The sequence below is a fragment of the Apus apus genome, chromosome 18, assembly GCF_020740795.1.
Source record: "Apus apus isolate bApuApu2 chromosome 18, bApuApu2.pri.cur, whole genome shotgun sequence".
Taxonomy (NCBI): Eukaryota; Metazoa; Chordata; class Aves; order Apodiformes; family Apodidae; genus Apus; species Apus apus.
In genome coordinates this window covers 6,779,201-6,802,247 of record NC_067299.1, presented here as the reverse complement: position 1 = coordinate 6,802,247, position 23,047 = coordinate 6,779,201, and the positions used below count along the sequence as shown (strand labels likewise).

General features: G+C 50.5%; 1 protein-coding gene across 2 annotated transcripts in view; it reads right to left on the bottom strand.

Annotated features, from left to right (window-relative positions):
• Window positions 1-23,047, bottom strand: part of DTX2 (deltex E3 ubiquitin ligase 2) — a 35,556-nt gene that overhangs the window by 8,564 nt on the left and 3,945 nt on the right. The window contains exons 2-5 of one of the 2 annotated variants that reach the window (XM_051635924.1): window positions 22,082-22,471; window positions 16,415-17,000; window positions 8,972-9,030; window positions 1,647-1,778 (exon numbers count right to left, since the gene is read on the bottom strand). In XM_051635924.1, the coding sequence (XP_051491884.1) occupies window positions 1,647-1,778; window positions 8,972-9,030; window positions 16,415-17,000; window positions 22,082-22,388 (1,084 nt within the window). In that variant the 5' untranslated portion in view covers window positions 22,389-22,471. The remainder of the gene's footprint in view (window positions 1-1,646; window positions 1,779-8,971; window positions 9,031-16,414; window positions 17,001-22,081; window positions 22,472-23,047) is intronic. The other variant, XM_051635925.1, reaches the window with a different exon arrangement.

The following is a 23,047-nucleotide window of genomic DNA, read 5'->3' as shown; positions in this document are numbered from 1 at the left end:
GGAAGGCAGCTGCACTGCAGAGGAGCAAGGCTGGGTGTCTGGGCCAGACCTTGCCTTCCATCTAGTTCCATGCCATTGACCAGCAGCAGGTGACCAGCACCAACAGCAGTTATGTTTACCTGCTCCTCCAGTGACAGGGACAAGGCAGTGTCTCTGTGGGAGGGCCTGGCCACTCCACAGCTCCATTTTGGCAGTTTCCAGGGCATTCCCCCCAGCCCTCATCCTGGGCTGCAGGGATGCTGCCCGTGCCAGGAGCCAACATTACTCCACTGGCTCCATGGAGAGATCCCAATCCAGCCCCTCTGCCACCCACCTCTGCTCAGCTCTTCTTCACCTCCCATTTTCCTTTGCTCCTCCTGTTCTTTGCTGCTTCTCCTGCAGCCCCCTGCTTTCTGCTCCCCCTCCATCACACATCCTACTCCACACTTGCTCTCACTGTTTGCATCTCCTCCTCCCAGCTCCCTCCATAACACATTTTCCACAAGATACTTCCCTTCACATTCCATTTCAGTTTGCCATCTATCACCCTTCCCTGCCTCCTTCGGGTGGGTTTGGACCTCAGTTCCCCATCAGGCCTCCTCACTGCACGTACAGATTCCAAAGAGAGAGACACTGGCACCAACAAACTCCCTGAGATGCCTCTTCCCCTCAACCTCAGGGCTCTTCTCTCTGTCCTCAACACAAGCAACCCTGTGTTGAACAGCCACTCATCTCTAGTGTCCCCTTTGCTCACCTGAAGGGGGAAACACCTGAGGTTTGGGGGTGGTTGACCACTCCAGGACACTTGTGCCAGGGTTGGCAAACAATCTCTACAGCTACACCAGGCTAGATTCACACCTATCCCTGCAGGACCCCAGGGCTGCTGCACGGGGATGGGACCCAGGCTCTAAACCAGGAGCCCACAGACTCTGCAAGGGTGAGGGTACAAGACGCCAGTGAGATATGAACAGGAGAAATTAGGGCTCTGCCCTGGAGGTGGCTCAGCTTGGCAGGAGAGCTGGGGTAACCCAAGCTCCTCCTGCCGGGGCATGTCCACCTGAGAGCTCCACTCCCTCCCACTCCAGACAGAGGTGGAGAGAACAAATCCTCTGCAATTCAAGCTTGAAAGCCCTGCATGACTCAGGGCCATGCTTGACTGGAAGATCTTTCTCATCCCGTGACTCAACAGTGACAAGCATGGCTAACAAGCAGACCTTCTCTTGAGAGCACTTATGGATTAAGTGCTCTCCTTCATGGTCCCTCAGCTCCCACGCTTGTTCCACCAATGAATTAGAGAAGGTTCTGGTACATGGATGCCCAGGGCTCCCCAAGAGGGTGTAGCAGGAGCATGGGGGGGCTGCAGGAGTCTGACACACACAGAGAACAACTGGGCTGCTCCAGCTTTAATGACTGATGGAAACAAACAGAGCCACCAGAGGACAGGGTCTACTTTATCACCTTATTTTACAGCCTGTCAGACGCTGTTGCAGGCCAGAGAAGACGTGCCCTGCTTCTCCCCTCAGCGGGACAAACATCATCATTCCAATCAGAAGAGCCAAGAGGGTGAGGGGAGAGACAAGACGAAAGGCGGGAGGGCAGGACAAGCGCAGAGAGACAAAAGAAGCGAAGGAGATGGAAGCAAATATGAGAGTTTGAGCAGGAACTACCTTTCTTGGGCACTTTCCTCCCCTCCTTAACTGAGCTGTGTTTTTTAGTGGCTCTACGGGTGCTGGCAGCTTGAGGCACACGGGTGAGGTGCACGGGGAGTCCAGCGGCTGACATCAGAATAGCCGTCATGCCTACAGTGGGTACGAGGTCAACATGCAGGAAGGAAACAATGGGGAAACACGTTCATTACCAAAAAAACCTTCAACCTTTCCAAGGAAATTAAAAACACACACACAAAAAACCAACCAAAAACACAACACCAAAAAAAAAAATGAAGAAGAGAAAATAAAACAGAAGCCAAGCCCTCGATCGCAGGGGACGTCAAACAGCCGAGAGCCAACAGGGTTGGAGTCAGGACAAGGATAGGATTCCAGAAGCTTTTAGAGGAGACCAGGCAGCAAATTAAAGCAGGGAAATGTGGGCATGAGTCTGGCTCAGGACTCTCTGAGCTGGTGCGTGAACAGCACCTTCCAAGGCTTTAGTGCTCCTCAAGCTTTGAGTCTGCTGTGGTGGAAGTCCTCCCACTCCAGAGCCCTGGAAGCAGCCCTGACCCTGGGGACCTGAAGGGTGAGGGACATCACTTGTAACCCCTGAAGGTCCTGCTCAGCCTGCTCCCCCTAAAGCTACATGTTCCAAAGGTGTCCCACCAAGCTGACCCCCAGAGAGCCACTAACTGCCCTCAGACACTGCCAGGCTGGGCTGGGGCTGCCCCGCTCAGTTCCCCTGCCAGCCCAGTCCCCTTGACCCCCTCTCTCACCCCACCCCATCTCCTCCCTGACACTCCAGTTTTCCCTCAGCACCCCCATTCTCACCCTCCCCCACCCCAGCCAGCCATATCCATGGGATGCAGTTTGTTAAAGCTAATGAATCATTAAAAAGGACAGCCATTCCCTGAAGGTAAAATTGGCACAGAGAGCTGATCATGCTGATCTAATAGGATGTTTGCCTGGGAAACACAAGCCAGTTACAAGTCAGAACACTTCTAAGGTAACATTTTCTTTTAAACTCACAGCCAAGAGAACACCTGCCTCTTCTTTCCCAACAAGTGACTTGCAACAGGCACCACCAGAACTAAAAAATAAATGCTTATAGTCACAACCCAAGAGCAGAGAACCTAAAAAGTCAATGTTTCCCCAGAAGTTCTGATCAAAGACCATGCAAAGCCACGTCCTAATGCTATGGAAATCCCTGCCATCCTGCACAGTGATCCACAACCAAAACTGGGGTTTCTCAGGATTTGCTACTGTCAGGCCTCTGCTCAGCTGGGTTGGGACAGGAAAACACAACAGCACTTTTATTCAGGACAAACATGTCTTGCCCACACATGACTGAAAATGGAGCTATGACAGGAAGCAGCAACCAGCTTTGTGAGCAAGTGGCAAGACTATTTTCTGCCTCAAATATGCAAAGAGTCAAGAACCTGCACCCTGTGACCAGAAATCCCCTGTGCAAAGCCTGTGTCAGTGTCCCATGAGCAGAACCATCCCTACCCAGTGCCCACTGCATTTTGCTTCTCCTTCACATAAGGTCCAAGCACAATTAATATTCCAGAACCTGTCCTAGTCCTGTCTTGATACAAAGTTGGATGCTTTAACTTAAGATTTTCTCATCCAAGGACCAAAAGGTGGACAGAAGGGAGTTTCACAAGACAAGGAGAGGGGCACAGATGGATACAGTAATTTCCTCAGGGTTACTCAAGAGCCTTTGGCAGAGCTGGTCCAGTCAGGAGACCAAGCTGCTCCAAGGCACAGTGAAACCACACACTTCCAAAAGGAAGCAGGTGACAGCAAACCAGGCAGCCATGGATCACCCTCATCAGGTACCAGCACTGTAGATCCAGATCTGAGGTGTAACCCCCCAGTTCCCAAAGGCTGCATGGCCAGAGGAGGATCTTCAAAGCATGCAAGCACTGAGTTAGCACCCCTCACCCTGCTGACAGCACCAGGCTGTCCCTCAGGAGAGCCCCCGAGGGCAGTACAAGCCAGCAGGCCTCTTACTGAACATCAGGTCCAGAAATTTCACAACCAAAATAACTTCAAGTCTTGAACTAAAGACTACAAGGCTATTGTGTGCCCTCAGCAGTCCTTTGCTACTCCCAGAGCACCTTAAGGAAGGCTTAAATGTTCTCATAGCAAAAACTACTTGCTTTTTGAATGGAGTAAACCCAGCAAGAGCACCAAAGCTGCACACCAGGCAGGTACTTTCCCCCCTTTCAGCAGGTTAAAGGACAGTCAGATGTATTCCCAGAGGAGCAGGATCAATTCCCACCTATCAGAGCCCAGAGGAACATTGATCTTGAGAAACAGGGAAGATGCTGGACCTCCCCATGGCTGGGGAGATCATCTCAGCCAGCCTCTCCCTGCCGAGGCTGCAAATGCAGTTCCCCAGAATGAGTGTGGAAAATGGGTAAAAGCTGCCTCTAAAAAAAATCTGCTCCTAAGCAGCGTGACAGCACTGACTGCAAAGACTGACATTTGAAAAGCAAGTCCGAAGACTAACAGGGATTATCAACCACCCACACACAGCTGACTGATAGGCAAATGCAAAATTCATGTCTTCTTCTTAAAAGATCAATACCCTCTTGCTAATATTAACACGCAGAGCCCATTTAAAAGAAAAAGAACATGTCAGAAGCAGAGGCTGAACAAGCAACCGCAGGCTCTTCGTGTTGGAGGACAAAATGTTGCCTTCAAAAAAATCAGACCAAGTATAGCTCAGCTGAGTTCAGTTACCCTCTGACACAGCCCCTCTCACACCTGCAATAATATGTCCAGAACAGCCTGCCAGCATCATGAATCATCCCAAAGAAAATAAACAGTTATTCCAGAAACTCTCTCTCCTTTTACGAGCTGCAAATGCACCTACAGCTCCACACTGAGGTGCAGCAGAGGGCAAACGTGGGACCAGGAGAATTACCCCAACCAAATGTTCCTCCATGGACAGTCTTAAACTAGCCAAGAAAAGGTAATTTTCCACTTTTACCTTCTGCTGCCTTGGGAGAGAGACACACACAATGAACCATCTTTTGCAGATTTAAACCAAGAGAGCATCCAAAGAGGTATTACACTGCTCTTCTGGCTCCTCTCACACCCCAGCAGCAATGCCTCCTTGAAAATTGAATACAATACTGGAAATCTCACCATCTAACAAGCCTCCCACAAGCTTGGAGGCAAGACTCCCCAGTAAGGGATCTCCTCTGACCCCAGCCTTCCATGGGAGCCTGTGTCCATACAAAGTACCAAACCAACACACAGACACACATCTGTGGATCCATTCTCCAGTGCTGACCTGTGGGCACAAGAGTCTCAATTCAGGACTTGTTGTAGGCATCTGTGGAGTTATGTCAGGAGCATATGTGGCCCTGGAACTAGATAAACTCTCACCTAAATACACAAAGGCCAAACTCCACCAAGATTAGTTTGCTTAGACCAAGACTGCTTTGGACACCCTTGTGTTCCTGCAAGAGTTCCTGCTGCTCATTAGCCACCCCAGGAGCTCATTTAATATGTTCACACTTTCCACTGGGTTTCATCCCTGCAAGGACTGCAGGAGGGAAGAGACAGAAAGCTTTGCAAAGGATCCTTTGGCATCTGATCCAATCCTATCAATGTGTGCAACAACCACACTCAGCACTGCCTCTCTTCCCTTGCTCAAAGCATCTATCTGGACAGAAACATAACGTTGCTGATTCCTTGTGGTAAAGTTATTTTCACTGGAGCTATGACAACATCCACCAGCTTTTCTCAGCCTGCCATGTAAATCTGCCAGGGGCTTTTGTAATATCCTGTGCAGAAACTGAGCATGGGGAAAACACCCTTACATCATGTAACAAGCACTGAGCTCACACTTGTTGGCACTCCCAGCCAAACACATCCTCCTGGTCACTGCCTGGCGATGTGTGTTTGCCCAGACCTCAGACTGGTAAAGCCTTTGGTTCCAGTCCTGAGTTTAAGCAGGTAGAGGGGAAAGGGGAGAGCTTAACCTTCAAACAACAGATCTCAGAAAAGCACTGCTAATTTTATATCATTATGTCCACCAGAAAAATCAGTATGGTTAGTATGTCCCCAACCACCCCAGCTCCAGGAACCATGCAAATGAGGGACACTCCATTTCATTTAACAAAAAAGCTCATTCCCAGCCTTCATCTTAAAAATAGTATCAGAAGGGCCTTTGTATGTCCACCCCCAGCCCCAAGGCATGCCAGCTAAACTCTATTATTCCCGAGGGATGTTAGTCCAGTTGATCCTTAAACACCAACACTGTGGTTCCACAGATGGCTCAGAACTTCTGGCACTTCACTGTACCAACCAGCCCCTCAGAGGGAAAGGAAAAGCTTAAAAGACAACTTGTCTCATGCACCATGAAGTATTAAAGTAGCACAAAGCAAGGAAGAATTATTTTGGGGAGGTGCAAAACATGATTTTGAAGTCAGCTCCATGATTGCTGGGATCCCAAGTGGTGCTTTTAGAAGACAGGGTTAAAAATCCTTCACTCCAAACCCCAGGTACTCATCACACCAACAAAACCTGGCTTCTCCTTTGGACCCACAGGATCCCCCATCTCCTCTTCATCCCCCAGAAGTTCCCTCTTTATCCCAGAGATGGACCTGCAGCATTTCTCAAGGTTGCCCACAATCTTCAGGGGTTTTCTCTCTCCTGCTTCAAACCAGAGCCAAAGCTCCTGAGAAGCACCTCAGGACAGACCAAGGGTTATGAAACTTCTGGACATGATTCCCAGAATAAAGCCACCTTCAGCTGAAACCAGAGGCTGCCCTCTGTGCCACCCTGTCAGGGAGCCTTTGGGTCCCCAGCCTTCCCACCACCCATGCTGAAGGAAGCAGTTGGACTGGAGGAACAAAAGGGGCCCAGCCTGTGTTAGAGAATCACCCAAATAATAAGTAACTCAAACACCATCTGCAGGATTTGAAACAAGAATAAAATACCACTTCCCACAAGAGGTTCTAGAAACAGAGAGCAGAGGATAGAGGTGTCTCTCAAGACCAAGCCAATTAATGTTCTGATAAAATCTGGCCTTTTTACCAGAACTCCACTGCTTACTTTTTACCAGAAATGTTCCTAGAGATTTCTTTCCATGTCACTTCCTAATTAGCTTGTCCAGATCTTTCCTCTGCTTCTATAAGGTTTTAAGAACAGACTCAAGTTCAGATTTTTCTCCTCCTTTGCACCTCTGAGGTCTCTCACACTTGGCAGAAGGCAGCACAGAACTGATCAAAGCTGTGTCCCATGAAGACCTGGATCTGAAGGAGATGATGGAGATAGTGGGAGATAGTGGGAGATAGTGGGAGATAGTGGGAGATAGTGGGAGATAGTGGGAGATAGTGGGAGATAGTGGGAGATAGTGGGAGATAGTGGGAGATAGTGGGAGATAGTGGGAGATAGTGGGAGATAGTGGGAGATAGTGGGAGATAGTGGGAGATAGTGGGAGATAGTGGGAGATAGTGGGAGATAGTGGGAGATAGTGGGAGATAGTGGGAGATAGTGGGAGATAGTGGGAGATAGTGGGAGATAGTGGGAGATAGTGGGAGATGCTTCTGCTCTGCCCAGCCTATGCAGCTCTGCACCCTCTTGCAACTCAGCCTGCCTGGTAGAGAGCTAAAGATTATTAAAATGTCTAATTATTCCCTCTTTTGTGCCCCTCTTCCCAACAACAGAGATATCAGTGACAAGCTTAACCTTTTCATTTTATTTTACTAAATGCTGGTAAATGGCTTATTCTACTCAACTCTCCTGCAGCCCTTTTGTATCTAAAGATGCAAATGGACCATGCATATTCACCTCTTCCAAATTAACAGCACTTGCACTTGGAGAAGGAGAGCACCCTTAATAACATCAACAGCCTGGATTCAGCAGGGCTCTTCAGTTCTTTGCTGTATTTACCTCTGTGTGATTAAGTACCTAATTACACAGTCGGTGCTAATAGCCAAGGGATGAAAGTCAGAGCTTTTAAAAGGAGTTCTGCTCGGGACACCCACCTAGAGGAGGTCTGAGCTTTGACTTCACACCTCATTTCCACAAAGGCTGATTTGCTAACAGGGAGACAGATGAGCTGCAGGCTGTCAGAGGACACTGAGAATCAGCCTTTGTGGTGTTCCCACTTGGCTGCAGAGACAGGCAAGGCACAGTTTTCCACATGGGGGTAACACCAGGTGACTGCAAACATCAGTCCTGGGGATGATTTTTAAGCAGGGCAAAGCCTGTTGGCTTGGGAGGAGACCAAGCACCATCACCTTTCCTAGAGTAAGGTGGTAACCATTTTCTCTAGGAGCAAGAATGGAAGTCTCCACTTGCTCAGGAACAAAGTTTGGCATCCAAGGAGCTAAAAACCTCAACAGACCAGACATGGACAAAAGCCAAAGGAAGGAGAGAGTTAACAGGCATCCTGTAGTGTCTGAAGTGGGTACAGAAAAGCCCAGAAGATACCATACATCAGGTCTGTTTCTACTGATCTACCCCTAGGTTACCACCTTACAATAAACTTTGAGGGTGTGGGTAGAGGGAAGCCATCTGCTCTCAGCAGAGCACCCATCTCCCCAGGCACCATCACACCAGGGTCCCACTGGTTGGTGCTGCAGGAGTTGGAGCAAACACTTCTCTGGAAAGCTGTAGGTGTGAGTGGTTGTTTTCCAGGAAACAGCAGTTCATGTTTAAGAGGCAAATCTACTCTGAAAAGCAGCACAGAAAACTGGCACTTCCATCCCTCCCAGTCACATTTCTCAGGTATATTTAGCCTTGTTATTTTGCAGGTTTGGATGATAACAAGCAAACCTGTATTCTGCTGCCACAGGAGACATCTGATTCAACTGCTGTCCCCTCCTCTCCCCAAGACAAGGCATCACAATCCTTTTTTAAGCTAAAGACCATCTGAGTTTTTATAATAAAACCATATTTAAATAAGTATAAGATCCCATGGAAAACCAGACACCATCTCACACCACTCTTCCCCCTGAACTTGAAAAAGAAGTAGCAAATAACAGGTAGTGCTGATCCATGTGATCCCCCCCACTCCTTGCTCACCCACACCTACAGGAGATGAGTACCCAACCCTCAAACCAACCCACTCATTTTGGGAGCCTCAGGACCAGCACTGACAAGAAAGCAGCAACTAAGTTTTCACCTTCCCATTCTCCCCCAAATTTGCCCTCTTTGCCTTTCTGAAAAGTCACTGAGCCTAAAACCCTGAACACAAGTCACATGTCAGGCTTTGCCTAAAAATCTAACAAAGGAAAGTTAGTAGCACAGAAAAGCTTGTGGCTTCTTCAGGTAAGCCTTGGGACAGCACAGGCCAAGCAGAGCAAGGTCCTTACCTGCCAGGGCCTGGTTCACCTTGCTGGGCTTGGACATCTTGACTGGGAGGTTCAGGGCACTGGAGAAAGAAAAGAACAGTGACAAGATGTTGAAGAGCTCAGATCAACTGCTACCAAACCAGAGACACCTCAGCAATACTCTCTCCTGAGGGCCAGGGCCCTAGATGTATTAACAAGAGTTGATGGCCCAGATGAGCCCCACCTGGGATCCCCACCCATAAACCCTTTGTCCACTAGTCCAGCAGCTCCATTTAAGGAGCCCTGGCCTTGCCAGAGCTGTTTTGTAGAGGGTTTGGTGTTTTTTTTTTCTATCTCCAAGGAGGACCTTGTGCTCTGTTGTAGGTTAGCTGGCTCTAGCCCCATCTCCTACTGGCTGGGTGCTGGGTTTGACCCACCCATCCCTCTTGCTGAGGCCTGTTGGTGGACCCTGTTGCCAACCCCTTGCTCTGATCCTGCTCCCAAAAATCAGAGAGATGTTGGACCTCCCCTCCTTCCCCCCTCCAACTAAGCAGCCAAGGAGACAACATGGTGCCTGGGCCATCCCTCCACCCTGCATGTGACTGATACTGAGGAGTTTGTGCTTTCACTTCCCCATGGAAGGTAAAAACATGAGAGAGCATCAAGCTGAACCTTCTGCTCTGCCAGGAAAGCAGATGAGCTGTGGGGGACCTCAGGGTCTTTACACCTGAGGTTGAAGACAGCAAAACCAGAGCTGCTCTGGAAAGGGGATCACTGGGAAAACACTTTAGGAAGATGGGCAGAGAAACTCTTTGCTCTCCTGCACTGAAAGGCTCAAGTGCAAGTCACCCAGGAGCTAGAGCTCCTAAGAGGTGGGAAGAGCCCTCAAGATCTGCAGAGGTAAATGGATAAGCAATTGATGCATTTGCAATTGAGTTTTGGAAGCTGTGAGGGCACTGCAGATAAATGACTGTGCATCAGCCTGGAGAGTGGCTGATCAGCTGCACTCCTGGGGTCAAACAAAGGGTGTCAGCTCTGACAGCTGGAGGCTTTGAGCCAACTGATGTGATGATAGAGAAACCAAGCACTTCTTTCACGTGGTCTAACCACATGCACCTCCACTCAGCAGCACCTCAGCTAACAAGGTGGTGGGAGGTGGGATGGGTCACACCCGTTGAGCACCATGTCAGTGTCCCAGCAGGGCTGCCACGTGCTGGGACTTCCTCTGCATCTGCTGGTGACATCAAAGGAAAGCCACACTGCTTTGAGGTCCCTCTGCCACCACACTCACTGTACATTTGCAACCACAGCACGTGGAAGTGTTGCAATGCCAAAGATGGTGCAGGAACGTTACCCACAGCCTGCCCGGGGTCTGAAGAGGGGTTTTTTTTTGGAGGTGGAAGGGGAAGAGGTGACAAGGCTGTGCCTCAACTCTGAGAGCAGGCTCACCAGCAGCACCAACACACGTTTAGTCCATATCTCAGCCCCCAGCTGCTCCAGTATCTCCACACCAGCCCTGGCTTCTTGGGAGAGAGCTGAGGCAGGTTGGTGGGCCCTCAGGTCAGGGGGATCTGGAAGAGCTTCAGTGCAAGCAGAAAGATGAGTGGGATCCACCAAACCTCTGCTGCCCACACATCCCATTTCTAACCAGTCAGTGCCTTTGGCTCCCAGCCAGATGTTCAGGCTGGGCTTGCAACACCTGAAAGGCAATGCCTGAATTCCTGAACATTTCCTGGTATCAATTCCTCCTCCTGGGTCTAATTTTGGTGTTCCATTCCCTGCAGCTCCTGCTGCTCTGCATGCTGGAGGGGACTGACTGCAACAGGGGTCACCAGGTTGTGAAGAAAAGGATGCAAATTAAGTAAGTTGCTGTCCTCAAAGATGCAGCAAGAAGATCCTGGTAAGACTTCCCATCTCTGGTTCCCAGGCCATTTGCTACAGGGGCAGATTGATACTTCAGGATGAGAAAACCACTCACTGCTCCAGAATTTCAAGATGTTGCAACACCAGGAAGACAGCAAAGCATGAGGACGTGTGGTGTCTGTGGCTACTGCCATCTCAGACACTGGGCAGCCAAGTTTGAGCTGAGCACCACCTGAACCACGTGTACATCATCTCCTAGTGGAGTAGAGGTGGGCAAGTCTGGGGCAACCCATCCTCTCCACCCAATACAGCCCTTTCTTCCTTCCTCTCTCCCTGCACACCAGCCAGCAGGCCACGCCACACATTCCTGTACCATGGTGTCTTGGTGACCTTATGGATACCAGGCAATGCTTCTCCTCCCAGATCAGAGCTGCATCCAGTCCTGCCTCACATTAACACCAAGTGCTACCACAACATCCAAAGGTCTAACCCCTTTCCCAGGGCTCATCACAGAATGGTTTGGGTTGTAAGGACCTTAAAGATTATCTAGTTCCAACCCCCAACTAACTGGGTGCATGATGACACTAATGACCATACAGCAGCTTCTCCCCTACCTTTCTTCTCAAGAAGATGCCAAAACCCAAACTGAATCCCTCCAGAAGAGGACCTTTGGTGTGCTGCTTGCAGTCACGTGGGCCTGTGGTTTTGCCCCTGGCAACAAGGAACTTGCTCAGGAAAAACATCCAGCAAGAACCATGCCAGCTAACAGGTAGCAGGACAAGTCACAGTGGGTCCAGTAGAACCAGCATGGAGCAGGGCCCCTCCTTGCCACCCCAGGTGTGCCTACAGACACAGCTGAAGGATGCAAAGGAAGAGAGGGAAAAGGAAAGGCCCTTCTCAGGTTCTGGTCCCTTGGTTACACCTCCTGATCCTATAAAGCACTGACTGTGGGTCACTTCCCATGGGAGATTTGAGGGTGCAGCACCAGACCCTTCCTAGGGATACCACAATACTATAAGCACCCTTCCCTAGTCCCCAAGACTCTCAGTCCCCACACATTTAAATGAAATCCACCCCTTCCAGGCTGCCTGCCTTATTTACAGACACAACCTAGACCAGCACCCAAAACCAAATAAGCTCAGAGGAGCCAGGAGAGCTCCAGCAGGGATTTGCCTAGCTGGGACAGTAATTCATATATCCCCCAGAAGATTGCTGCCTGCAGCTCCACCTGCTCACATGACAAGCAGGGCACTCCTTGCCATGCTTCAGGAGTGTCCTTCTCTGTCATGAACCAGCCCAGTGCAGGGGACAGGGCAGCTCTTGCCCCAGGGATGGAAGCTTTCCCATGCAGGGTGGGAAGGATCATGCCAGGAGGTGGCTGGGAGCTGAGCCTTACTTCACAGATCCAGGGAATGGCACTGATCCAAGGACACTACCCTTGCCATGGCACCCTCTCATCTGCAGGTCTCAGGGCTGTCTGAGAGAGAGGCTGGATTCATTAACTGTGTTGAACACACAGGAGGAAAACTAATGCACCGAGAAGCAAAATAACTTGCCCACATATATTTAATGCATTAGCAGCAGAGCCAAGGATATTAGCATCTGTTTAAGCCTTGGCACTCCTCTCTGGGTTTTCCAGTGACTTTGACCCTCTTGGGAGTATCAGGAAATTAAACCTGCATTTTGAAGTGCTTGACTCCACCTTCTCCCTCACCAGCACCCACCCTCCAGCAAGCAGGAAATCCATTTAATTACTGCCAAAGCCACAGCAGCCCAGACCTGCCTGCACTACCAACAGCCCATCCTGGGGGCTGTTCCTGCCTGCATATTGGAAATAAATAACTGTCACAGCCACACAGGGAGCTAGGCAGCTTTCCAGGATGAGCTACACCTCTTCTTCAGCTCTGCAGGAGAGATGTTTGCTTCCTTGTTGCCATTTTTAGTTGTGTTTCCTAAAGAAACTGGGTGTATGCAACTGCAATGTCTTTCAGTCTCTAAAAGCTTTTGAGCCTTTCTGGCAGTTGCAGCTCAGAGAGGCAGGAGCTGGGTCATCCCTGCAAGCTTTGTGAAGATAAGCAGTTTTGTAACAGCAATTAATCTGCCAGGGCTGCTTTGGAGCCAAAGGCTGAGGGCTGGACACAACACAACCTTTATTAGACACCAGAGGATCCACCATAGCACGGTGCTTCCTTCCTTTTGGCCTCTGAGCATGGGGCCAACATAGGAATTGCACATCACAGCTAAGAGGAATGAGCAATGCTGGACACAGACAAACCCTTGGTGGGCTAATTAGTGCAGGATAATTAGTGCTTTGTCAGCCACACTGCTGGATGATGCAGGAGGAGATGGGCACCAACCACAGGGGAAGGGGAACTAACCACCACACCAAGCCCAGCCCAGGGGGGAAGGCAGGGAACCCAGGGGATAAAATAACCCAGGAATGTTCTGGGCTTCAGCATTAAATGAAGCACATTGTTAGACTTTGCTACTCAGGTTTCTCCTAATTCACAGAAATTAGGGTATTTTCAGCTGGAACGTAGGTTTCACAAGCTGTGAGACTGTAACCTCAGCCAGGAACAATTACACCCCCCCCAGAGGCATTTCTGACTCCAGCCCAGCACAGGGTGACAAGGGAACAGCCACCTTGAGCTGTCACTGGGGCTGAGAAAGCCCCTTTCACAGGGCAGGCTGGCAGGCAGAGCTTGTCCTCCTGAGTGTGTGTCCATCTGGCCAGGAGGAAGGAGAGCACAGAACTAATCCCAAAGGACTGCAGATCCAGACATCATCCATCATCCATGAAAAGCCAGCAATGCACATCTTTGTTGTGCCCTTCCCCAGGGTCTCCTGTGGATCAGCCCCCCCCCCTCCCTCCTCCCCAGAAGCTAATGCTTCCCTCCAGGCTCAGCACGGCCAGGGGTTGGATCTGTGATCCACAGTAGGTATGGAAAAGAGGGGCTTCCACAGGTACATCTAGTGGCAAACACTGGTGTTAATGAACAGAGAGGGAGCTGCAGAGATAAAGACAGCTCCTAGTCCTGCTTGCAAAACTACCTCCCTGACAAAACCTGTAGCTGGGCAAGTGTCCAGCAGCATCTCCATGCCTGGGCCAGGCTCAGGTCCCGCCAAAGGCTCATGTCCCACTCACCATAGCAATCTCGGGTGCTCAGGGCACACTCACAGCCCCGTGGGGACAGCCAGACAGTGGCCAGGGGGGCAGGGAGCAAGGCTGGGGGTGCAGGGTTTGCAGAGAGGTGCCTGCCACACAGGTCTGCCAGCACTCTCCCACTCTCTTCCAAGCATCCAAAGAGCTGCCGCCTTCCCCACGTGGCACACTCTGCTGTCCCCAGCAAGGATTTAGCTGTACAATCCCTTTGCAACTCCCAGGAAGGCTGGCTTGGCCAGGGATTGTTGCCAAGACACCAACCAGCTCACCCCTTGCACACCACGAACAGCTGCCCTGCAAAACAAATTGCAACAGACCCCAGGCAGCCATGGCACTGCTCATCCACGGCCAGCCCCCCTGGTCCCAGAGGGCTCTGCCATCTGCTGCTGTCCCTGCATTCCCAGACTGGTTTGGATTGGAAGGGACCTTGAAGATCATCCAGTTCCAGCCCCCCCTGCATGGGCAGGGACACCTCCTGCTAAACCAGGTTGCTCCAAGCTCCATCCAACCTGCCCTTCAACACTGCCAGGGATGGGGCAGCCACAGCTTCCCTGGGCAACCTGTTCCAGCATCTCACTACCCTCTTCCTAATATCTCATCTAAATCTCCCCTCTTCCAGCTTAAAGCCACCCCCCCTCATCCCATCACTCCCTGCCCTTCTAAAAAGTCCCTCCCCAGCTTTCCTGGAGCCCCTTCAGGTACTGGAAGGAGCATTAAAGTCTCCCCAGAGCCTTCTCCTCTCCAGGCTGAACAACCTCAACTCTCTCAAGAGAGAAAAGCACCAAAAAAGACTGAAAAAGAACAAGAGGATGAGGAAAATAATTTCACTCAGTTGACCCTGAAGAAGGAAACTCCTGATAATGACCCTAAGGAAAGTATTTCATGGCCAGGGGAAGGGTGTTCACTGAGCATATCTTAGTATGAAGAAGAGTTGAATCACAGAATCACAGACTGGTTTGGGTTGGAAGGAACCTTCAAGATCATCCAGATCCAACCCCCCTGCATGGGCAGGGACACCTCCCACCAGCCCAGGTTGCTCCAAGCCCCATCCAACCTGCCCTTCAACACTGCCAGGGATGGGGCAGCCACAGCTTCCATGGGAAGATACAAACTGTTAATGTCTTTAGTCTTAAGCCCTAAGAACAGATAACAGAAAACAATGACTAATTAAACCTACTGTGAACTCACCTCATTAATAGAATAAAATATCCCCCCTCAGGCTGGAAGGCCCCCCTACTCACAAAAGCCCCCACCCTCTGAGAATGCCTAGTGAAAAGCAGGAGCACTACCACTTTAAGTGGAAGCAAAGAACTAGTTAACCCACCATATAGACAAATGACATCAGTATAGTTAGAGATGAGGTAGTTTTGCATTTTCTTGTGTATAAAAACCCGTGTTATGGGTGCTGGCTTTGTGGATTTACCACCCAGCACCCCTTTCTGTGCAGAACTGGAACAAGGAAACACCTCAGCTCTGTGTGTGGGTTGGATTATTGCACTGGGCACATCAACCCTGTTTTGGGACAAGTTTGCTGAAGGGAAATACGGGGAAAGGACATGGGAAAACCCTCACAAGGTTCAGCTGGGTAATAAATCACTTGCAGTCCTGCTTGTGCTTCCAGTCCTCCAACATCACAACAGTGAAGTATCAAAGCACCTCGACACGTGCAAAATGAACCTCTTCTGCAATTCTCCAGTGGCATCTCTGCTCTGCATCAGCATTTAGCCTGACAAATGGCCTGGGCACCACTCAAATTGCAAGTGTCACCCCACTGATTTCAGATAGAGAGGGATCAATATGGTTCAAGGCATCAAGGGAAGGGGAAAGTAAATTATTGATCCAGCTCTCTAAACATCTTCAAATGGATTAAGAAAATCCTTGATAAAATCTATGCCTTTGGGTTGTTTGGGTTTTTTTTTCCCCTGCTTGTTCACTTAAAAAATGTCCAACATGTACTTCCTGATTTTTTTCAGAGAATTCAGGTCTCAGCCACACACAGCAAGTCCTGGGGTCCCTTCTGGAAGGGGAAGAGCTTTGAACACAGAGCAGTTTGCCACTCCATGTTTACTGCATATTTCAGATTTAATAAGGGTACTCACAAGTCCCCTCTTCATTCACTCAGTCCCACTCAAAACTGGTTTTAAGTGCAACCAGAAATGTCACTAATCACCTTTAATTTTCTGAAACCTGCAGGATCTCAACCTGACTGCTTTGTCCAGCAGTTCAGGGAGTCTAGTAGACAGAGACTGGATTTCAAGTGAGAGAAAAGAAGGGAAAAGTAGAGGAGAAGCCTTATCATCCACTCTGCTGGACAAAAAGGCACAAACACCCCTCCCAGTCTAGGGAGAAGACCCTTGTGAAGTCCTCTAGGACAGAGAGGCTCCTAGATAATGAAGACCTGAGCACAGCAGGTCTCTTGGACACGTGCAGAGTGTTTAAAGGTGAATGAGGGTCTGTACCTGACTCCATTAGCTGCAGACAGTCCTGTGCTGGGACCCACAGCTTGAGGCAAAGCCCAGGTGCTCTGTGCATTGAGTCTGGGTGTTGACCTTGCTCCAGACAAAGTTGGTTTGTTATAGGGCACGAAGCCGACGCTGGAAGAACTTACTGACGCTGTCCTCCCGGAAACCTGATGAGTAGTGGAAGAGTTGGGAAAGTTTATCATGGAATGGCGGTAGCGTGTGGTGATGGGACCAGTCCCACTGTTCAGCCAGCACTGCTGGCAGGAACAAGCCACCCCTGTGTGAAGGGATGCCAGGGAGGCTGTCACTGGGTACGGGGTGTCCAAACGCCTCTGGATGCTGCGGCGGAACTTCGTGGTCTTGTTGGTCTGGACTTGAGCAGCAAAGTCAACTTCATAGTTGTAGCCCAAGGGTCCGAGATCTACTTGCTGGTGATTTGTGGCATGGGCTTGCTCCAGAAACACACAGACCTTCATCTCATAGGGGGACCATCCCCTTTCATCATTCTGCCACTCCCAGACAATGCCCTGCCCGGCAGCCGAGTCCCCGGGGAAGAGGTGCCTGCGAACGGCCCGCATGGTCCCTGTGCAGGGAGAGGGGGGAAATAAAATCATTTGGTGAGCAGAAAAGTGAGGAGGAACAGGTGTCAGGGACTCGTTTCTGCAGTGTCTCCATCAGGGTGGATTTCCTCTCCCTCAACAGGGGCACTAACATAGGTTCTCTTCCCGAGAGGGCTGGGTTTGCTCGTGAAGTTAATGGAAACTCAACACCCCCAAGATCCCTGTCCCTCTGCCAGATCTGATTGCAGGCTGGCAACAGGTTCAAAAGCTGCTGGGAGGAAGGGTGGGAAAAGGAGGGAAGGGGAGAGGATGCAGAGACAGACACACCCGAGCACAAAGGCACAGCAATCACATATGCCCCCCCCCCCCCCACCCCCGACATTACAAAATAGAAAAAGTAGATAAAAAAGAAAATAGAACGCAGGCCGAGGCACAAATCTGGCTAAAAAGAAACCCAACTCCCACAGCCTTGACAACAGAGTAACTATAGAGACATGACACTATGGAGAAGTGATTTGCAGGAGTGCTGGAGTTAAGGGGCCCACTTTGCTAAGCAAGGGTCTGGGCAACCTTGCTTTTGGGGGAGTGGTCGAAATGCCACAAGGACTTTGGAGAGGGCAGAGATGGGACCAGCTTCTCCAGGTCCTGACTGCTGGGAAACAGGGCAAGGCTAGAGAGGAGATGATAATGAAGTAATTTGGAAACTGGAGAGAGAAGCTGTTCAGAGAAAGGAAGAGAAATCAAAGTGGACACACTGCTCTTGCAAGGCCATTCAACAGCAGGAGCTCCAAACCCCTTGGAAGCCAGGCTCTCCAGGGTGGCTTCACTCCTGGTTACTTTAGTTCTGTCTTCAAAAAAAAGAAAAAGCCCAATGAGAGCAAGGGAAAGCCACCCAACAGGATAGGAGCCTTGCAACCTCTGTAAAAACAGGTTCCTGCAGCAGGGTCAAAACTGCTGCTGGGAAGATCCCTCAGCAGCACTTTGCATGGAGAAAGAAGAGCAGGAAGGGCTGCAGGGTGAGCAAGTCTGGGGATGCCAGTGGGCAGGGGCCAACAGGGGAGCAGCAAATTGTCCTAACACAGAAAGAGTTCAGAGAACAGCACCAAGAGGGAAAAAATAAAACAAAGCCTCCTAAGAGGTCATGAGATTTATGACCCTGAGCTCCAGGACCACAGATAAAAACAATGTCCATACCTAAAGCCTGTGGGTAGGTGCCTCAGGATGTTGCTGGTGGCTTGGTTTTGGACAGGCAGTCCAAGGAAGCTTTATGCCCAACAAGAACATCCCAAGGAAGAGGGAAGAGAGCCCATGTGGGACCATACACTGCCCAAACCCAACTGCTACCTGTGTTCAGGCTCTGGCTTGAGTATCTCTGCCTGACACTGCTGCCCTCTCCACTCCATAGTACTGGGATATTATGGAAACTACTGGGACTTGACTCACACTGTAAGGGCACTAACTGTTTCCTCACTGCTACAAGTTCTGCCCAACAGCATGAAAGTCACATCTCTGCTCTCCTGTCACACTCGTGGGCTTGATGGTGCTGCTGGTTTCTGCACAGCATTTTAGTGGTCAGACCATAATAAGACTCTGTTCTGGGATGCAAGTGTGTCCCACGTGTCATGCAGAAACTAAATCAGGGAGGATACATCTGAGCTCCAGAGCTGATACAAGTTCTGAGGTCCTCTCAAAGGCAGAACATGCCTGACTAAGAAGAGCAGGACTCATGTTTCTGTTGGGGAGCTGAAGGCCCTGGGGACTGGAATGGCTTCTTTCAGCCCAGGCAGGGGGTGGGCAGCCAGGAAAGGTCCAGCACTCACTCCTAACCTTTGCTTCAGCAGCCAGAGCAGCACCAAGCATCCTGTGGGACTCTCCAGTGACACCATGCAACAGGTAACATCTCATCAGCACACCTAAAAGGCTTCAGCAGGCAGTGAAACACAACCTCACCCATAAGAGCTGGGGCTGAACCCCAGCAGTTCAACCACAAAGCCCAGGGATTCCTGTGGGACAAGACCTTCCCCTGGCAGAAGTCAAGGCAGAAGGTATCAGCAGAACCAACCTGACCTGCCCCAGTCAGGAATGAACATCTTGTGTGGGAAAGCAGATGAAACAGCCAAGAGCAAACTCCAGCAATGGCTGCTCCTATCCAGCAAGGAAGTTCTGCCAAATTGGAGAAGCATGTAACTTCTGGCCTCAACAGGTGGGCAACAACAGGGATGAACCCCTAAGCAGAAGGAGGGCTGGGGATGAGACTGGGCTGGAAGTGAGATGGTGAGAAATGCACTACTACATTTAGAGAGGAGTGCAGGGAACCTGTTCCCAGGAGAAAGAGAACTGCCATGGGTAAAGCAAGGTGTCAGAAAGCCCCACAGGACACATCTCAGAGATCAGCAAGGCTGCCCCTGCTTTGTTGGCAGGTGAGCAGCTAAAAGCAGCACAGAGAGGCTTTGAGGAGTTTGCAAGCAACCTGTATTTTTAACATCTTGAAACAGCAGCAGGCAGAAGAGCTTTTAGGAGTCAGTAACAAGGCCACGCTTTTGCAAAACATCCCCCAGGCTGGCAGGGAAACTGGCATTCCTCTCCAGGGTGGGCAAACAGCTGTGGTGAGAGGACAGCTCCTGCTGCTCCCCTGCGTTGACTCCCAGCTAATCTGCCTCGACCAGCAGCTGAAGCCCAGGGCTAATCCTGCCCACCAGATCCCCCTGCACAGCTGCTGTTCCCTGGTGGTTGGGACACTGATCCCATTAACACTGGCTTCCTGTTATTCTCCCTGGCTTCCTTTGAAGACCTATTTGTCTGTCTACCAGCTAAAGAGCAGAATACAACAGCCTACTTTTTTTGCTCTGTTTCAAGATTTATTTTTTTTTTTCATGGGGATGTTTCCTGCAGAGATTCTCTCTCCAGCACATAACAAAGGTCAGCTGGCTGCTGGCTCAGTAGGGTTTAGGTTTAAGGCAGAGCCCTGCAGAGAGAAAAAGATTTGCTTAGTACTGGGCCACTGAAAGGGGATACGAGAGTGTTTGGAATAGTCACATGGCAGAGCACACAGGTACCTGTGGAGGAAGGCTCACAGACCTGGCCATTTGATCAGCATCCCTCCCAACTGGTGGGGAATGCTGCAGGGGAGCCAGATAGTGGAATCAGCCTTTTTGTCAACCACAGATCTCATCCAAGGAAAGATGAGATCACACCAGGCAACATCATTTCCCAAATTATATTGGGCTCTCCCTTAGAGATGACAGACTCCAAACCACTCTGTGATGGACAATACTTGCTAGGTGTTTTGAGATCTTTCATGAAGGTCTAAAGAGATACAAGACCTTTGTAGAGGGATAACTCTACAGGAGAGAGATGTCCCTGCTGTGCAGAAGCCACCAGCACCATTTACCAAGGAGTGTGACAGGAGAGCAGAGATCTGACATACAAAGACACTCTGCTCACCCTCACCAAACTGTGACATTTCATGACATGGGACAGCCCAGGACTGCTACTCAAGTGTTGGGGCACTGGCTGAAAGGACAAGAGGCTGGAAGGTTCCTTCTCAAGTTCAACATGAAGAAAACAAGAAAGAAGCAGCCACTGGAGCCAGCTCTGGTGGTCCATGCTGTATTGCTGGAAGCCACAGCCTCAGGAGGCCTTCCAGGTGCTCAAACAGACCATGCTGAGCAGATCTGCCAAGGCATCCAGCTAAAAAAGCTCCTCACCCAGGATGCCACTAGAGAAACTAATCCCGAGGTCAACAGGTCAGAATAAAATCACGGATGCAGCTGTGATGACCACTTGGATTTGCTACAACCACTTCCCTTTCCTGTAGAAACTGCCTGATAGTGCAGCTGATTCAAGATATTGCTCACTTGTTGCTTCAGCTGGCAAGAAACCAGCACACTGCCCATCTCTAAAGCGTGGGGTCATGCTTGACTGCATCCTAGGGTGATGGGAAAAATGTTGGCTAAGGGGAAACTGATGCACAAAGAATGTTCCAAAGCAGCCATTCATTCAGGGTGTGTAATTTGGGATCTCCCTGGATTTTCCAGAGATGAGGAGCATGCATTCCACCCCTGCTCCCTCCCTAAGCTACAGCTGCTCAGCACATCTGGAGCAAAAGAGGGTAGGAGTCGTCTCAGTAGATTGTGAGCTGCTAGCCTCAGTGACCCCAAGAGAGATGAGATGGGAAATCAAAATCAGGTCTCAATCCTGCTATTAAGCTCAGCCTACCTCTTTCCTCCCTGGGAGGTAGCAAGCCAGCCTGGCAGAGCACAAGTGTGGGGAAGGTGGTGCTGCAGCACCACGGCGGCGTGCGGGGGCTGCGGGCTCCGGCGAAGCAGCTTGCACAGGGCAGCGTGCCAAGGGAAAGCAGCTGGCACTCCAGCCCCACAGGGAACAAGGGAGGCAAACGGGAGGGTTTGAATCCTAAAAAGAGCCTTTTTATGTGAGTGGTCTTGAATGGATGTGGGTGGGGGCAGGAAGAAAGTCTGCAGTTCCTCAGAGGGTGCTGGCTCATGAGATCTGAGCTCCGCAGGTCCCGTGAGGAGGCTCCTTAGGAGACCAACCTGGCAGGTCCACACCAGCCAACATGGAATTCCTCATATGCTAATAGCTGGGCAGCAGACAGCACCAGGAGAGAAAATATGGGTCTGTTTAGCTTAGAGAAAGGGAGGCTGAGAAGGGATCTCATCAATGTTTATAAATATCTACAGGGGGTGTCAGCAGGATGTGGCCAGACACTTCTCAGTGGTGCCCAGTGACAGGACAAGGGGCAATACCTGAATATGAGAAAATACTTCTTTACTCTGAGGGTAACAGAGCCCTGGGACAGGCTGCCGAGGGAGATTGTGGAGTCTCCATCCCTGGAGACATTCCAAACCCACCTGGATGTGTTCCTGTGGGATCTGCTCTAGGAGATCCTGCTTTGGCAGGGGGGGTTGGACTGGATGATCTCCAGAGGTCCCTTCCAGCCCTGACCATCCTGTGATTCTGTGACAGACCATTCATCAAAGACGTGCCCAGCAGAGCTTTGTAGGGCTCTCCTGTGCAGCACAAGGTCCCTCTTATCTCCAAGCACTTCATCAAAAGCCCAGCACGGGCAGGGAAGCTGCCTTACCTGTATCCTGCCGGAACTGCGTCCAGGTTTGGATGTCGATGACGTAGGGGGCCAAGACAGGATCTGCATGTCCCAAAGGGATGCTGCTGACAGGCCTTGATCCTGAAGGCCTGCCCTTCTGCTGAGAGGCCTGAAAAACCTGCTCAATGTAGCTGCAGACGTTCCCTCGGTAGGGCCTCCACCTGCCAAATTCATCCTGCCATTCCCACACCGCCACTGCCGTGGAATTGCTGCTGTGCCCTGGGGCTGAGCTGGGGAGTCCGGATGGTCCGGCTGAGCTGCTTCCTGCTCCCTGAGCTGCTGCCATGTTCCTCTCTCCCTGAGGTCTGGGCACGCCAGGACTGGAAGTGGCAGCTGCACTTGGCCTTACACCATCTTCTTCTGCAGGACCTGCAGCAGGAAACAGAGCGCACGGAGCTGAGGATGATGCCCCAAATCCACCCCACCCCACATCCGTACCACACGGGCTGGTTAAGAGAGGGAAACAAGCTCAGCCTTTCACAGATGATGCTCACAATGCATTTAGACCACAGAGAAGTGGATTGGCCTCAAAACCCTCTGGCCAAGGGCAAATGAGGTGCCACTACCCACTCCTGACAGTGTTAGCAACTTTTCTTGCTAATTTAGAGCAAAAAGTCTTTGGAGAGACTCAGCTTCTTATGATTTGCAGCCCCAGACGTGACCGGTCACTGCAGACAAAACCAGTCTAGAGCTGCTGCTGTTTTGCACTGGGCACATTCATAAGCCCTGACCAAAGTTCAGATGCTCAGAAGTGTGCCAAGGCTTGAAACAAGGGACAATCTGCATCAACAAAGCCTGGAGCCAGAGACTCTAACCATTAAAAGATTATTTGGGAGAGAACGGGGTAGGAGCCTCAAGACATCCAGATAAAGACACAAAGGGCAGTGAGTAAATCCTAATGACACACAGAGAAGGGACAGGGAGCAGAGACAAAACATCACCATC